Source organism: Dermacentor albipictus, chromosome 8, assembly GCF_038994185.2.
Source record: "Dermacentor albipictus isolate Rhodes 1998 colony chromosome 8, USDA_Dalb.pri_finalv2, whole genome shotgun sequence".
Taxonomy (NCBI): domain Eukaryota; kingdom Metazoa; phylum Arthropoda; class Arachnida; order Ixodida; family Ixodidae; genus Dermacentor; species Dermacentor albipictus.
Window position 1 is genome coordinate 81,538,881 of NC_091828.1, and position 17,432 is coordinate 81,556,312.

Below are 17,432 nucleotides of genomic sequence, written 5' to 3' on the forward strand. Positions count from 1 at the left end.
TTGGAGACTACGAAAAACGATGAAGTATTGTTGGCCTTTTTTATACGTAGACATCAAAACTTGAAAGGTAATACAACTGATGCATCCAACGTTTATTTTAGCCTTACCAGACACTGAAGGCAAGATAAAAGAATGCTTTCTTGCATTTACACTATTCGCTAAGCTCGAATAATTTCGTATCCACTGCAAAAATAGTTTTCTTTGGAAGGGCAGCGTCATAAACATCATCTATAGCTTCGAAGGGAGGAAGAAGAAGAAGCATAGAGAGCGGTGAAGTGCTTTTCTTTGACAGCAAGAAGATACAGCGTTTCAGTTATTGAGCATCAATCATTTTTAGCGTTGTTGTCGAGGAACAGTACGTACAACTGTGCAGGACACCATGACAGAAGCGATCAAGGCAGGTAACAGACCGAGGAAATCATGTGCTACAACAGATAGGCGTCGTTTGCTGAAAGCAAGCTTGTGGTGAGTGAAAAATTATTTCTTCATCCGTGTAAATTTTTAGGCATGGTCGCACCTTTAAATGCACGCAGTTCATCGACAATAATGATAATCTGGTGACAGCTTGTGAATGTGTAAAATGCCTTCAGTGCAGCTTGACTTTGGTGGAGCAGTCGCTGTGTTAAAGGAGCTCTGGTACTGCATATGCTAGCGCAATCCAGATTAGTAATAAATGCACTGAGAGAGAATATATGTGATCGCCATCGCAGTACTTTCCTAACCTAGGCTGGTTTATTTACGTCATTGTCGTAATAGGATTTTTCGAACTTGGCACGCACTGCATGTCCTATGCACAAAAGGTTACAAATGTAGGCTGTCCCGTGCGTATCACCCAGGATGATAAAGTTGCTCAAATTTGTTACCGTAATCTAATCTGCCAGAGAGATCAACCCATTGTACAGAGGAAGAGTTGGTATTGACGTGAAACATCTTTAAAATTGGTCAGAAGGAAACACTCGCTAAAACCACATGTAACGAAAACACCTTATATCGTTATCGCATATATCTCTGCAGACCTACGATTGACGTTCCTTGAATATTTTGGTATCATTTAGCCTCTCGCTTGGCATTCAGATATGCATAGCTCAGCAGTATTATGGGATCTGTTGAACACGAACCAGTACCCATCAGGAGATAATAGGCCTACAAGTGCGATTTTCTTGCGAATATTTCCTGCTTTCTTGTTTCTTGCGCCGCCGCATTCCAGAAATTACGTGAGGAAACTCGGGCAGCAAGACAGACTGAAGCTGATTCATGCCTGCCACCTTTCACCACGGTGGGTGCTTTACGAATAGGGAGCGAGCACGATTGTAAGAAGTGAAAGACGCAGACTCGGTCCTTTGAGAATCGGTGGGGCTCAGAGTAAATAAGCCTGCAATTCTGGAAGTGGTGTCGCGCCCAAGCGAAGCTGCTGCTACCTGACGATTATGAAGGGAGCCGGTTGCGTCCACCGTAATCGTGGTGGATTCATGTTGCCAGATGAGCTGGCTGGCTGTATCCAAGCTTAGCGTCCCGCGCAACCATGGTGGCCGTGCTGGGTGCGAATCCTCTGCAGCAAGATGGCACGAACCGAGCAATAATAATAATATTTGGGGTTTTACGTGCCAAAACCACTTTTCTGATTATGTGGCACGCCGTAGTGGAGGACTCCGGAAATTTTGACCACCTGGGGTTCTTTAACGTGCACCTAAATCTAAGCACACGGGTGTTTTCGCATTTCGCCCCCATCGAAATGCGGCCGCCGTGGCCGGGGTTCGATCCCGCGACCTCGTGCTCAGCAGCCAAACACCATAGACGAACCGAGCAGTCTGAAACACAAGACCATGGTGAACGTGACCTGAAAAGGCAACGGACGTAAGCCTGTAATTTTGGAAGTGGTGCCGTGCCTCTAAATGCCTTCTATTCTTATTGCATTTCTAATTGTTATTCTTATTATTATTGCAAATGCCTTCTATTCTAAATTTTCCAAATAGTTGTCTGTTTTTTAGGTTACTACTTCATTTATTTGGTCTCACTGCTCAATTAAAAACTGTGTTTTAGCGCGATAGCGTTAACGGTCCCGTGTCGCAAAAAATCCGGCGTCGGCGACCGCCGTTCCTCGTCCGGCATCGGACGTCGCTTCGGCGAAAGGAAGTTCAAACCAAATTTCGGACAACGCATAACCAACCACTCTTCTACCACCAGAGTTGCTCATACCTTGTGTTTCAGTCTTTACTGAGTTATTACATTATAACATTCTGTTATGGTGTAACAAGCGGTCTATGAAGCTAAACTAAAGCAAATGTAAATGCATGCTCGTATCACAACGCACTAATCCTAATCTGCATACCTATTGCCTCAATAATAGCCCTCTCTCAGTTGTCTCATCGTACAAATACCTCGGACTAAACATCACCAGCAACCTCTCCTGGCACATCCATGTCGACATTATATGTAGCATTGCCAATCGCATGTTGGGCTATTTGCGCCGAAACTTCTCATCCACGTCATCGTCACTGAAACTAACTCTTTACAAAACATTATTTCGCTCCAAACTAGAATACGCATGCGCCATTTGGGGCCTGGCTAACATTACACTCATAAACAGCATAGAAGCCATCGGAAATCGTGCAGCGCGTTTCACATTATCATACTACTCCCGACATGCTAGCGTTACCTCAATGAAAACGACATTTTACTTGCCAGAACTTTCTTTCCGTCGCAGATGCTTCCGCCTTTCGCTATTCCATAAATTATACTACCATAACTGATCGCTGAAAGAACAGCTTATCACCCAACCATCATACAGTCATCTCGCCCTGACCACAGTTTCAATGTTGGTGTGCCGTCTTCACGTACTAAACTTTGTAATAATGCATTCATCCCTAGCACAATCAAAGATTGGAGCCACCTTCCCGCCACCGTAGCAGTCATCCTGGATACCGACGCCTTCTAAACCAGCATTCATAATACGCCACGTTGAATATGTTTGTATATTGCACAATTTTTTGGTATGTTCACTTCCTCCTTTCTGTAAAGCTCTCGGGCCTTGAAAGTATCTTAAATAAATAAATAAATAAAAAAAGAAAGAAATTTCTCGAAATTTTCATAACGGCAACTCTAATGAAAACGTAATGTAATGCAATGAAAAAAAAACACCTACAGCACATATCTTTTATGTTAGTTCTTCTCAGACAAAATTATTAAAAGTGCGAAACAATAAGAGGATATCCACCCACGCATGAGGCCGCGTTTCTGCCAGAAAGCTTGCCTTCGTGCAAAGCTTTCGTTGCCCGTGTCACCCGGTAAACTTTGCGGTTACATAGTTTAGCTGCAGTTCCCAGAAAGCATGAAAAGCAGTCAGGGGTCTTTGAATGCTATCGTGTTTCACTCTTAAAGGCGAAGCTGAACCGTGGTCCAAATTTTTATTCACCGGTACACCCTCCTATGTTCTATTCTGTCATAAATTATTGTAGAAACAGCCGATTCATAGCAGCATCGTGGGTGCGTGCTATATTTTACAAAAAGATCATTAACATTGTAATCATCATTATCATTATAAAATGGCACCAGAACCAGCACTGAGCGAAAAATGTTGCGCAACATATAAGTGAATATATTATGGAAGTGAAGGAAGCTTCGCTTGCAACCGGTTCCCACAAATGCGTGGGATACGTTATTTTCATTACTGTGATTTATTTAATTAGTATATTACCGTATTACATTCATAAAGTCCATTGAAGCTCACAACTTCGCAGCAACGAGAGAACGCAAAGCGCAAAATTTGTGGAAGCGAGGAAAACAATTTTCGCAAGCAGCTTTCGTAGAGCATAGCAGCAATGAAGACCATGAGCTGTTCATAGAGAGGTGTGTGCCTCAAAAGGCAATTTCAATCCTTTGTGCCACGGAACAACCTAAGAATGAAGGACCGCCCTTTCTAATTAATCGATAACTGAATATTTTAGGTATGCGTGTTGCACCTCACATATATGTATATGACGAAGTAAATTTTAGCGTTTTGTTTTATAAGACGTACCACATAATCTGGATATACTTGTCAACTGAAATAGAAGGAGACGGGCCACCACAAGTTCAGCCTCCTGGATTTTAATATTACGGTGTGATCGTTGACTACACGGAATGACAAACCACAGAACCAGGACTAGCGGCGAGAACGGCAGTGATACGCGGAAGGGTAAACGACACCGTCCAGTTCGAGTGTCGTGGGCTACGCTGTTCACAAGAGAGAGGCACGCGCCCTGCTTTTGTCTGTGCGGCCGTGTAGTTGAGAGACAATAGCTCGTGGAGCCGTTAATTCGTCTTTGTTGTCACGATAAATCCATGGTGCATGCCGAGTGGCAGTACTACAAAAGAAAATGACATGCTCGTTGGAGATCACACATATTAGTCGGCACGTGTTTTCCTTCACGCGGAATTGTTTTGTATTGCTGTGTGAGCAGGAGCGTGTTGAAAACCCCGGCAGGACATGTGTCCTCGTGAATTGAACAGCGTGTAACACGAAGCTCCCACGTGTGTGCGCTTTTCGTTCAGCTTCAAACAATCGCCAATCATCTCCACTTCTCACGGTTACAAGGCGTTCCGTGTGGTCGATTCTTGTGCGAAATTATTAAACGTCCTTGTCTTGTACCTCTGGACATCGGACACCTCGGGGAGCCTTGCAACAGATGAGGCGCGCGTACTAAGTATGATGCGATGTGCACAATGTACGCAATGATGGAAATGTTTGGGTAGCAAAAAAAAAACGAACGAAAGACAACCTTCCATAAGTTAGCTTGACGAACAGTGGCTCGTGTTCTATGTTCAATTTCGTATACTGCCTTACGCGAGGCTAGATCTGCTCATGCAAATAGCCAGACTGTATAAAGCTCTATAATTCAACACCAGCCTACTTCCTTATAGGCCGTAATCGCCTTGTTGCTAAAGTCGAGTCATGTACTTTCAAAGCTTCATACATTTCTATAAATAAACTATAAGACACAACATACCGTGACCTTCTTTAGGCCTAAAATGTCTGCCCGCCGCACTTTACGTGTTGTGGCTAATGCATCATTTTACAGTGTTTACCTCCAAGGAAGAACTTTACTTCCTTAAGCAACGTCTCTGTGGTGTTCTTGAAAATGTAATACCTTGTGTTGCTGCAGGACGATATTTGGAGTGCTTGCGGTGATAAACATCCTTCTTGGCATCAAGTTGAGCAAGCTTAAGTGGCAATTCAAGACGCAACCCCAGCGGCGACCAACAGCGCCCCCAAAGCAAGTCCACCAGCGTCCAAAAAGCTTCTACGACACGGACGGTGTAACGGGATACAGCTATGACGTCGTTCCCGACATCCTCCATCTCGTTAGGTATGTGCAGCCGCTAACTGCGAAAAACCCTGCGTGAAATTCATAAAGCCAATTTAGAAAGAATTTTCGCGAATTTTGCCCATTCTCGCAGCTAAAAACATCCATTGGATAAGCAAGTTTATGGTTCCCACCGCTGTAAAAACAAGCGCTGCTTTCGACATCAGACGTGCGCGCAATGCCACGTGAACTACCGCATTAGGGCCAGATGTAAGCGATATCAAATCACAAAACCTAAAAAGCGGGCCCAGCTCCAGAAGCATGCAGGAAGTTCTAATATAAGGGTGATAATATAGCTCCTTGAGGTGTTCCTTTGTGAGGCATTTTAAGTAAATCCGAAGTGATCTGGCCAATACTGATGCTCGCCTCGCGGTTGGAAAGAAACGCTCTTAAGTAATTATATGTGCGCTCACCACAACCCATGAGTTCGAGTTCCTCTAATATTGCGGCTGAGAGACGTTGTCGAAGGCTCCTATGAGCTCTAGTGCTAGGACTAGTCTCTCGTCGCCGTACGGTATATTAGTTAGAATTTCCTTTTTAAGTAGGAGGCACCCGTCCTGGCAAGATAAACCCGTGCGAAATCTATCGTGGAGTCCGCGAACCAGCTCCGCTCTTCTAGGTATCGCTGCAATCTGCTGTGGATAACCCGTTCATAGAGCTTACCCTTGGCGATGTGTTGCCTCGCGCGCGATCTGGATCGGATACTCGACCTAGGTTACACGCTCTACGCGGACGACATCACGCTGTGGACGAGCAGAGGTTCACTTGGGGATACGGAATATATGCTCCAAAGCGCAGTATTAGCGGTGGAAACATTTTCTACATGGAGTGGCCTGAAGTGCGCACCCGAAAAATCTGAGGTCGTCCGGATACACGCGAAAGGCAACAAATCCAGAGGATCGATTAATGTCGTGGTTGAGGGCCAGTCAGTCCGAGAGGTACCCACGATGCGAGTGCTGGGTTTGTGGCTTCAGAACGACGGGAGAGCACTACAGACACTCAAGACCCTCAAATCCACAGCCCACAACATAGCCTTAATGATACGTCGCGTGACGTATCGAAAAGTGGGAATGCGAGAAGACGATACCCTAACGCTCGTACAGGCCTTAGTGGTTAGTTAAATCACGTATGGCTTATAGTACCAAATCCTGAACACGGAGGAGGAAAAGCAGGGTAACAATAAACCGAACCGCTTTCAAAGCTGCTCTGAGCCTGCCTAAGTGTACTTCAACGGAGCGCATGTTAGCTTTGCGAGTGCACAATACTTCCGACGAACTGAGGCAGGCCACCCTGATGCGACAGAGGGAGCGCCTCAGCTTCACAAAAACTGGTAGGGCAATATTGGCTAGACTCAATATCTCAGCATACCCCATTTACCTCACACAGCAGGCTGTACCTCTTCCTCCTTCGATGAGATCCAAAATTACAGTAGCCCCAATTCCAAAGAATATGCATCCCGAGTATACAACAAAGAAAAGCGCAAAGCACGCGCACAACACATTCAATCAGCGTACTCTAATAACCATAGGTACAACACGTACTACACGGACGCAACTGTGTGTGCAGAAGCGACCGGGCAGTGCTACCAAACGAGGTATGCCCTGACAGTCGTGAATGCGATCAGCCAAGAGCAAATTATCACGTCGGCCACGGCGGGATCCCCCACCTCGGCTCAAATATTAGCAGGGGTGATCGCACTCGCTCACGCCGAGCGTTCACAAAGGGACTTGGTCCTGGTCACAGACTCCCAGGAGACATGTCGCATGTTCCTCAAGGGGCACGTGACTGCGGCTAGCCTAGCGATAATCCTTAAATCCTTCAACCGCCTTTCAACCGCGCGTTTTCCGCGAGCGAAAAACCTATGGCGTGGCGCACGCTCGCGTTGCCCCCGACGCGCGAGCACCCGCACGAAAAAAGGGAGCGGTGCTTTCGCGTCGAGTTTTCCGGGTTGATAGACAACATGACTCTCAACGACATTAACTGTCTCTGCTACCGCATATACAATGTGCCCTTAAACACAGATAACACTACAATAAAAATGATGTTAGTGTAATTAGGCCGCGACATTTTTCTCCGGAGTGTACTTATCAAGCTTAATTTCAAGCAGGAAAATTGGGGGCGAAACTGTGACTATGTACCTTCCGCGGGCTGAGAGGCCGCTGCTTGTTTACAACTTCACATAGAAAACAGAGTGTCGGCCGCTTACTACCGATCAGAAGAGGCGATCGCTACATTTTAGGGGGATGCTGAGGTCATCTGCTATACCGTCTACGCTGACGGTATCTGCTATAGCTCGCCAAGCCTGGTCACGTTTGATGTTGTTCTTGTAATTGCGGTCGCGTACGTCCTGCAGGACGCGACGCTTCTCCACTTCAGTTATTAGGGCCTCGTTGGAGGTTTCTTTGTCTATTTTGGTGAACACGATGCAGGAACCAACACGATGCGCGAGCGAAATCACGGTAGCACGTGCTTTCTTTGAGGCACGCACCAGTTTTTTCGAGAAAAAATAAATGCGCCACAGAGGTTCCGTCGAGATGCGTAAAGCCCCTTGATAATTTGAAAGTAGCGACACTCTTTGAACTCTGCCGCCGCCGCGAGACCTCCTCGCCTCCTCCTCGCTCTTCCCGCGTTCCCCCGCGGCAACCAGTTTTGCCCCCGTTTTTCTGCACGACGATTGGTCTCCCTGCCGTTGCCCTTGGAAACTCGCGGATCTTGAGTTTTGCTTGTGTTTTTCTTTTTCGTTCGCGCCATTTTCCTCCTGAGGAGAGCTGGCTCGGCACTTTAGCTCGGCGTACTGAACGTTGTAGCGCTATGCCGGACTGTTGGGCATAAATATAACTGCAGCAAAAAGCCTGAAGATGGTTATGCCGTTTTTATCATACCACAAGGAAGGCGTGACGGCTTGCGCAAAACGCAGTGCCTGCATGACATTGGCCAAAAGAACTTTGTTCCGACAAAGAACAGCGTTGTTTGCGAGCTGAGGCATCCTTCTAGAGCTCGTAGCAAAGCATCCCGTAATGCTGCATTTTTTTTTTCATTTTTCTGGCGTGCTCACCAGCGTTTTTGTTGCGGTTGTCCTCAGTATGCTTAATATGCTGGGACGGCTCCTTCACCTCGCACGTCTCTAATTGTTGTTATTCAGTCGGAAGTGCGGCATTATAGATTTTGCCTTGCGCCCTGGAAAAGTTTGTGGCAAGTATACCCGTGGTATTCCAGGTTCCAAGCCTTTAGATCTGTTTCAAGGTCGCGCTGTAAACTAGACGTATCACGTGGCCCAAGGAAGGCCAGAGGTGACCCAAAGCATGTCCACCCATGTAAAACAGAATGATTACCCAAGTTAATTAATGAATCATTAGTGATTGACATAAGGTGGATTAGGAATGATTAACGTTGATTAAAATGTATTAAAGAAGAATAAGGTGAATGGGAGTGTATTAAGAGAGGATTAAGATGCATGAATAAACATTTAGGTGAGGGAGGAGGAATAACGCGGATTATGGTGGATTAAGGAGAAGGGTTGATGAGAGTATTAATACCGATTAAGGTGGGTTAGTGTGCATGAACAATGATTACGGTGGATTAAGGTGGGTAAAGGGAGAGCAAGGTCGTATAATGTGGATTAAGGTGAACTAGGGTTTATAAAGGAGGATTAAGACCTATTAGGGTGAATTAGGGACCATGGAGCTGGATTAGGTTTGATAGAGGTGTATTAGGGTGTATTGAGGTAGATTGGGACTGTTAATCAGGATTAAGTTGGATTAAGGTTCATTCATGATGCAGGATTAAGGTGAATGAAGGATGATTAGGGCGGACTGTGATGGATTAGGGTTGATAAAGGAGGATTAAGGCCGTAAAGGGTAAGCTAAGGTGCGTTAGGGTCGATGTATGTTGATTAGGTTGTATTAAGGTGGATAGGGAGTATTAAGGTGAATTAGGGTCGTCTAAGGAGAGTTAGGGTTCATTGAGTATTAAGACCGATTAGTCTACCATAATCCTCCTAATGCACATTAATCCACCGAATCCACATTCAGCGATCTTAATCCTCCTTCATTCACTTTATTCCACCATAATCCACGAAAGTCGTCCTAATGCACCCTAATCTACTTTCATCGACCTTATTCTACTCTAACCCTCCTTAATGCACTTTATTCCTCCTTAATCAACCCTAATGCTACCTAATTCACTTTAATCTACCCTAATCCACTGTAATTGTCCTTAATTCACCTTATTCCACCCGAATCCGCATTCATCTACCTTAGGCCACCCTAATCCTCCTTCATTCACTTTAATTCACTCTAACACACCATAATCTTCCTAAATGCACCTTAATCCTTCTTAATCCACCGTTATCCTTCTTGCATTTTAATCCACCCTAATCCACTATAATCGTCCTTAATGCACCTCAACGCACCTTCATCCGCATTCATCGACCTTAATCAAACATAGTCCTTCATTCACCCTAATGCACCTTCATCGACTTTAATCCACCTGAATACAACCGAATTCATCTTAATCCAATCCCTAATCAATGATTACTTTGCTAATCGTTAATCATCTCTTATACGCGGCTGCACATGCTTTGGTTCGCTTCCCGCCTTCCTCCGGTCAGGTGATATTTCTGTAGCTCACAATGGGACCTTGAAACAGAGATCTAAGGCTTTCGCTCAATAAGCCACACGCAAGGGATGTTTGTCACAAGCAATGCTAGATCAGAGGCACGAAGTAAAGCATGTGATCATGTGGCAGAAAAATTGTCTAGAGTATAGAACTCGCCTCAAAGCTCCCTTTACATCAGTATACCCCATTCATAAGGCTTTAAGAAAAAAAACCAACCTCCTCATAAACTTCGCCTCCAGCATTATCGATGCTGTTACTAGAATTTCTCAAAATTTTCAACCCCACTGGAGCGTGCTACTGGCCCAAAATAACACGCCTCCATAGAATCCTGCGGCCCATCCGCGAAAGCCCAGGAGGAAAAGCGTGCCGTGCGCACCGGCGGGCGAGGAAAATCGAGGAGGAAAGCGCCGTGAGCAAGAGAGTGTCGCTACTTTCAAATTATGAAGGGGCTTTAGAGATGCGCAGAGAGCAGGGCCATCTGGTTGCAAAACCAAAATGCCACGTGACTTACTTGAACTCTGATTGGCGCACGCGCCGCGCGACGCGTTTTTTTTTATACTCCGAGCAGCAGAACGCGGCGGCGCGATTTCGTGACAGATCATGCTGAGCACCCGTCAAAATGACGCGCGCGTCTCACCGCGCCTGAAATCGCGCCATGCGGTTCCACCTTAACACAGTGAAATGCAGCCAGTTGCCGTGTACCACAGTGATCCCAAGGCAATTATTACAATGGTCGCGCAACAAATGATGACAGCTGCGCTCTTTCAGTAAATGTCTCTTTATTCGCCCAATACTAAACTCATATTAGTCAAATTCAACATCGCAAATACCCCCCCCCCCCCCAACATAGGAAAACCCGAACATTGCAAAACCAACCACATCGCCAGCTTCGCTGGACTTCTCTTTTCACAGGGTGGAAGTGCTCCGAACAATTTTCGCGGAAGGAGCCTGGACAACGGGGGAGGGGAAGCGATAATCGGCTCCACTGATCTGCAGCGGGACAGATAATCCCCCCATCGTCGTGCAGGCTCTTATCAAAACAAACCGCCGGCTGACGCACGCCCATGTCACCAGCCGTGTCAGCCGGTGACACGTCAGCCGTCTGCCACCCGGCGCTTTCTGAGGTTCCTCCACCGAGTTGGAAAGGACATTGTTCTTCTCAGTTCTATACCCTCGCTGCTAACATACCCTCGGTCGTTACCTCGTACGCCCGCCTTGCCTCCTCTCCCTTTAGAACTCTACTTATATATACTGTGCTCAGTAAAGAGTATCTCTCCTTGAATATGAGAAGTCAACTTGCCGAAATGTTGACTCCTGCCTTTACCTTGTTTCCGTTTTGCTCACTGTCTTCAATTTCCATTTCCAGCCTTCCCCATATTTTCCCTATTTATTGTTGAGTCAGGCATCCTACGTTTCTTCATAAAACTTATTGAATCACCGGCACAAATTAAATGAATATGTTATTGTTTGCTGCAGGAATTGACAGGAAGGAAAAAATAAACTTATTTTCCGAAGGGTACTGAAACACCCCACGAAATACGCGTCCCGTCAAAAACGTTTGTGCCTTCATCAGAGCGGTCGTCTGTAATCTGACCTGAGCCCCAATCAGACTGCCTTGCATGCGCTGACGGCACGTGCGTTTATCGTTTGACGTCTTTCCCTTGCTCTCCCTTTCCCCGTTCCCCCTCTCTGTTTCGTATATATATGCTCCGAGACGGAAGCAATAAAGATTCGTGTCCGAACCTTCGAACGGCATGCTGTCGTATACAGTAAGACACGCCACGAGTGTCGTAAATATGTAACGATTTCCCTCAGAAGTAAAATGGAGGTACTTTAGTAAACAGACTGCTCAATTTACCCTGATCAATTCCTTGCTGCTACTGTACAGTAACGACAAAAATAAGCCTCGCACACAAATGTGTATGCCGTGACGGAAGCAGGTAGTCGTAAAGGTCTGTTGTGAAACGCAATGACGACGTGTAGGCGAGGTGCAGGAGAACACCAGTTAGCCCGCTGAGGAGCCAAGATCCTACTTTTACAAGGAAACAAAAGTCATCAATGGCACTCAAACAATAGACTGTCTAGCATGCTTTTAGGTCATGGGTAGAAAGGCCGGAAAACACGCGTTAGTTGAGAACCACTGGCAGAAGGACCAGGCAGGTAACCGGCTGCCGATGATCAATCGGTGGGAGAACGATGATGACGAGCTCGCCAAAGAAGTGTTGAGGCTGTATATTGACGCTGTTGTTATCCAGGTGGAAGTTTATTGTAGGAATTCACGGAATATTGGGAGGAGGAAACGACTTGCAGGCCACCGCTGCAAAGGTGGTGTGAGTATTGTCGCAGACACGGTAGGACAGCTAGATCGGTGCGCCAGATGCTGCGGCCAGCACCGTGACGATGCTTTGCGAAAGGCCTTGCAGAAGTAACTTCCAATAGGATGCTGCTCCCTCAATATGGTCGCCGAGGGATTGTCACATGCTCTGCCGGAGCCGCGATGCCATCTTGCACTTATCTCCTCAGCAGTAACCAGCCCCTGCCGCCTGCTGCACAAGGGCTCAGCTTTGCGGTTACTGGCTCCCTTCTTCAAGTGGACTACCGGGGTCATAGGCGTCTTTTTTCCCTTGTTTCTTTCATTTATAGAGGAGACAATATATTGGGAACAGGTTTCTTGACGACGGTTTGTCGGTACACTGACATTAATTGAAGGCACCGCCTCCCTGTTTGTGTAGGCTATTGATACCGTTGTGGTGGTAATGAATTGCAGCTAATGTGAATTTCAAACTAGCTTGTAGAGCGGTTCTAAGGTCGTTAATATTTAGGAAAGGAATCAAGCGTAAAAATTCACGAGTCTCAAGAAACCCTTCAGTTCGGAGACGCCAGTGGGGGTTGGAGCCCTCGATATGACTTCCACTTTATCCTTCGTGAGATAAATGCAGACTGCGTCGATTTCGTGACCTAGGTAGTGCACACGGTGTTTCAAAAATTTACATTAATCGGCGTTGGCCCGTATTCCATGCTTCCGTAATCTCTGTAGCACCTGTTTGGTGCATATCACGCACTCGTGTTTGGTCTTTCCTGCTGTGAGGACATCATCGACATAGCACACTGTGTCCTCCAAGCCGGCCAAGGCCTGATCCATTACCGACGGCGAAATGGCACGGGCGCTCCCGACACCAAAAGATAAACGCGTGGAACGAAAAAACCGAGATGCTGCTGATGATGCTAACGATGTGACACGGAAGATCACTTTCGGTTTTTGAATTTCCCTTTTGACTGAGTAGATAGCAATATTCTCGAACAAAATTACGGAAACGTCGAAAACGCCTTCTTTGTAGTATTTTGTGCACAGCCGATGACTGCGAGCTGTCGCTGTTGTCGAGGTGTTGTGGAGTCGACACGAAATCGAGAAGTCCTTCAGACAAGGTCGAACGTACTCCAGGAAGCTTGCCGGTGATTGATATTATTACACCGATCACAAAGCTGAGGCTATTTGTGCGATTCCACTTCCATTGATTGTATAACATATTAATTAAAGGTTCTGAGGCACAAACACAAACATTTTAGCAATCGCGAGGTACCCGCGCCGAGATCGGCCCCTTCCAGCGAAGCCTAGGCCTAGCGTCTACACGCCATCGGCCCGACTGGGCTCATGAATCAACAAGTCTAACAAGGATAAATCACTCTATATTTCATGTTTTGCATCGATTTTCTTAAATAAACATTTTTTTATGTCTACAATATCAGCCCATAAGCCATGAGCGCCGATGTGGTGTGCTATAAAGATGGGTATATGGCCTGTCGCTGAAGGCTGCCAGCACAAGCCTACGCTTCTCTGACGAAAATATGGGACTAGACAGACGTGCCGATTGAAACAAATCGTTAAACTAAGGAAATGTTGCATATACCTTGCTCGAAGAACAAGAAACGGCTATCAAAATCGGCACTAACAGCCCATACAGCGTCCCGGATTGACGGCTCATTTAGGACATTTTTCTAAGTTAAAGTACCGATCGCATAGAAAATAAGTGTTGTGGTACTTCCGTGCATACCATTGCATGCGGACAACCTTTTCTTCCTGATAAAGGCGTGAGGATTTAGTAGCGGGGTGATAGCCTATCTACCATGTCTCTTCGAGGCATATCTGGGATGTATAATTGCGGCTGCGTCTGTATGATTAATTATGCATAAATTGTCATGGCTTAGAGGTAAAGTACTGAGCTCGTGATGTACAGGTTAGATGATGGAATCCTGGTAATGGAATCTTTAGTTGTTCTCGAAATTTTTATTGCTCTCAAACACTCTCTAACGTTTTCTGCGTTAAAAAAAATATATGCCGTAGCCAGGCACCGCGTTTATCTCGCTCTGGCGCTGCTTGTAGCACCGGTAGCCAGTGCCTCCCAGTATACCGCAACTGCCCAGCATGCAGCGGGCGACACTGGACCCTTAATCCGGCATAGCACAGGGTTTTGAGAGTAGGATATGAGTACTGTATTGAGAAAAAGTTAGAAACCCGAGGAAGTCACAATTTTGTGTGCAATTAGCGACGATCGTGAAAGATGGCATGGATTGTTCACAGAATTGCTATTGTGATACAAGCCGCCAAGCGCCTTGGAAAGCTCTGGCTTGCCTTCGGGAAATGGCTAAGGAGCCATTCGGGAAATGGGTGGGGCATGTATATCCGTGGGCTAAGGACTAGAGCATGGGATGATGTGCTGGGGGTCCTCTGTTCCATTCTTTTGTCGGACAATCTTAACGCGAGAGTGTCAAGGGCTCCGTGTCGCATAAATTACGGCGCCGGTGGGCTTGTCCAGGAACGGAGGACTTCGTATGTATTTAGGCATATGTATATGACATGCCTTGCTATACGACATGCGGTATATGCGCGTTATGATGTCGCACAATTCTGTCTCTAATGGTGCCCATACCTTGTCGTTCATTCTTGATGAAGTCACTCCTCGGAATTTTGAAGACGACAGCCCACGAATAAGTGTCGTGAAAGAAAACACCGTTAGCACGTGCCTTTTACTTTATATGTTATCCGAGTTAATTATTAAATGTGCGAAACAATAATGGGAAGCTGGAAATGTTTTAATTTGTGTGGCGCTACAGTGCACGACCTCCGGGATCGGCCCACGCAAGAGGCCGCGTTTTTACCAGAGAAGTTGCTTTCGTGCATAGCGTTCGCCGCCAGCCTTTCCCGGTAAATGTCAGGTTACATAAGCATGAGTTGCCAGGAAGCATGAGAAGCAGTCAGTGATCTTTGGGTGTTATCGTGTTCCACTCTTGAAGGCGAAGTTTAAGCGCCTTGCAATTTTTATTTACGTTTGCTTAAGTGCTATTAAACACATATCCGTTGGCAACGACGTGGTGGCCAGTGGTCTTGGTAGCACATGCCAGCCCACATATCTATGGCTGCACTATGTCAGGGACAGGCCCATGATTAAGGACGTGAAACATAATTGATACGGAAAAGTGGTAGTACATCGCTAAGAAAGAGATTGCTCTTAGAAATAAGCGGCACCGTGTTGTCGCATTCTGTACTTTTTCTCTTGTTTGTTGAATGCGTGCTAGCCTTCAATTTTTCATCCTCTACATCAATAAATGCTTACACAAAGTCATAAGTCAGCCTTTTGCGGCTACTAGAAATTCAAAATGACTATCTGGTGGGATAGTTGGTGGTATTGCATTATTTACACAGTAGAGCAGAAGCACGTGGCAGACGAAAAAAAATGAAAGAAAAAGAGGGGAAACAACGCCGTGTCCCATCTTTCCAGTGCTTCTGCGCTACTGTGCAAGTTATAGTAGACATTATGCGAATGTTATATGTTAATATTGACTAGAATAAGTACTCTGCCTACCATGCTTCAAAGCGTAAAAGTGCAATCGTATTCTTTCTGTATATTTGTTGCTTGCAACCACTTCTGCAGCATTGCTACAGACGCGTCATTATAATGCACTTAGAATCTGTTTAAATAAGCGAAGTTAACAATAAACTAGCAGAGATGGCTTGACCTAGTGACAATAAGTGAAGATATTTTTACCAACACCACCAGTATGGTCAGGAGGAGCTGAAATAAGCAGCACGATATTGTCGTGTTCTCTACTTTTGTTCTTATTTATTTATTGCATACAAACCTCTAATTTATCCTCCTGTGTAGTATGACATGCTTAATAGAAATTATAAACCAACCTTTCGCGGTAGACATTATGAGGATATACAATTTTACTAATTCACAAAAAAAATATTCTGCATACCATCCTTTAAAGCGTAGCACTGCAATCGTCTTTTTTTGTAGTTGTTGCTTGCAAACACTTCTGCAGCTTTGCGATAGACGTCTCCTTATAGTACGCTCAGAATCCCTTCGCATAAATGGAGTAAATGACGAACTGTCAAGTGTGGCATGCTCTAGTGCCAATAAATGAAGATATCGTTGCCTTTGTCCCAGGTACAATCAGGCGGAGCTCAGCTTTCCTGACGCTGTGTTCTACCGCGCTATGTACCTCAACCACAGACCGCAGAAGATAATGGTCCACTGTAGTCCGTGTGGATTCACTGGGCCCTACGCTCGCTTGGTTGAAGGCATTCCGTTCAGTTATGTGCCGACAGTATTCCCCAAAGACATCTTCGGCACACCTATAAATGTAAGTGAATGTCTTAGCCTCGGAGACGGACACCCTACGCAACTCATCACAGTGAATTATGCTTGGTTCTCTTCCTAGGTGCTACCTTTAAATGATAACTGTAGTGATGTCCTCTATCTGACACCTAAGGGTGACTCGAGAAAGTGTAAACAATTAACATTATGTGCCTGCACTGAACCTTGGCACTGTTGTCTGGTGACGACGCGGTGCACACAACAAGTCGTTTAATTGTTGGTGTCTTGTTTGACTTTTTTACTTTACTTATTTTGAGATGTTCTCTTGAATACTGTTTAATAAGCGGCCTTGCAGAATGTTTTATTTTGACAGCTAAAAAGTTTCATTCAACGTTTATGGGCCGTCCTTGCACTGTAACAAAGCGGTCGCTATAATTAAAGGAGAATAGTTACGAGGAAATAAAAACAACATTTTTTACAAAAAAATATATTTTCGAAGTAATAGTGATACTTCGAAGAAAGTGTACTACAGCATCGTGCAAATGCTAACTTTGGATACAAATCATTTGGATCAGTTAAAATATTAAGGTACCGTCGTAAATGACTTCTGTACTTAAATCATAGTAAGATGTAAATTGAATTTTGATAAGTAGTTAGGATGTTCCTCCTAAATATACCAGTATATTCCAAGCGGTACATATTTAAAAGGTAAAGCTCTGAAGCTCCTGGCACCGACTGACAGTTGGTCAAGATAATGAAATGTCGCTCAAAGCTTTATGCAGAGTGAGATGGAGGTGTACTAGGGCTGTCTAGGACGGTTCAGTTCTCTGTATGCCACATGTTCAGAGCTTGCAAACGAACGTTTAGGTTCTGC

The 17,432-nt window shown here is 45.5% G+C and overlaps 1 protein-coding gene across 2 annotated transcripts in view; it reads left to right on the forward strand.

Annotated features, from left to right (window-relative positions):
* LOC135898650 (uncharacterized) overlaps nucleotides 1-17,432 on the forward strand; it is a 195,732-nt gene that overhangs the window by 166,200 nt on the left and 12,100 nt on the right. Inside the window, exons 1-3 of one of the 2 annotated variants that reach the window (XM_065427718.1) lie at nucleotides 248-465; nucleotides 5,142-5,345; nucleotides 16,409-16,604. In XM_065427718.1, coding sequence (XP_065283790.1) covers nucleotides 380-465; nucleotides 5,142-5,345; nucleotides 16,409-16,604 — 486 coding nt within the window. In that variant the 5' untranslated portion in view covers nucleotides 248-379. Of the gene's footprint in view, nucleotides 1-247; nucleotides 466-5,141; nucleotides 5,346-16,408; nucleotides 16,605-17,432 lie in introns of those variants that run through there. The other variant, XM_065427719.2, reaches the window with a different exon arrangement.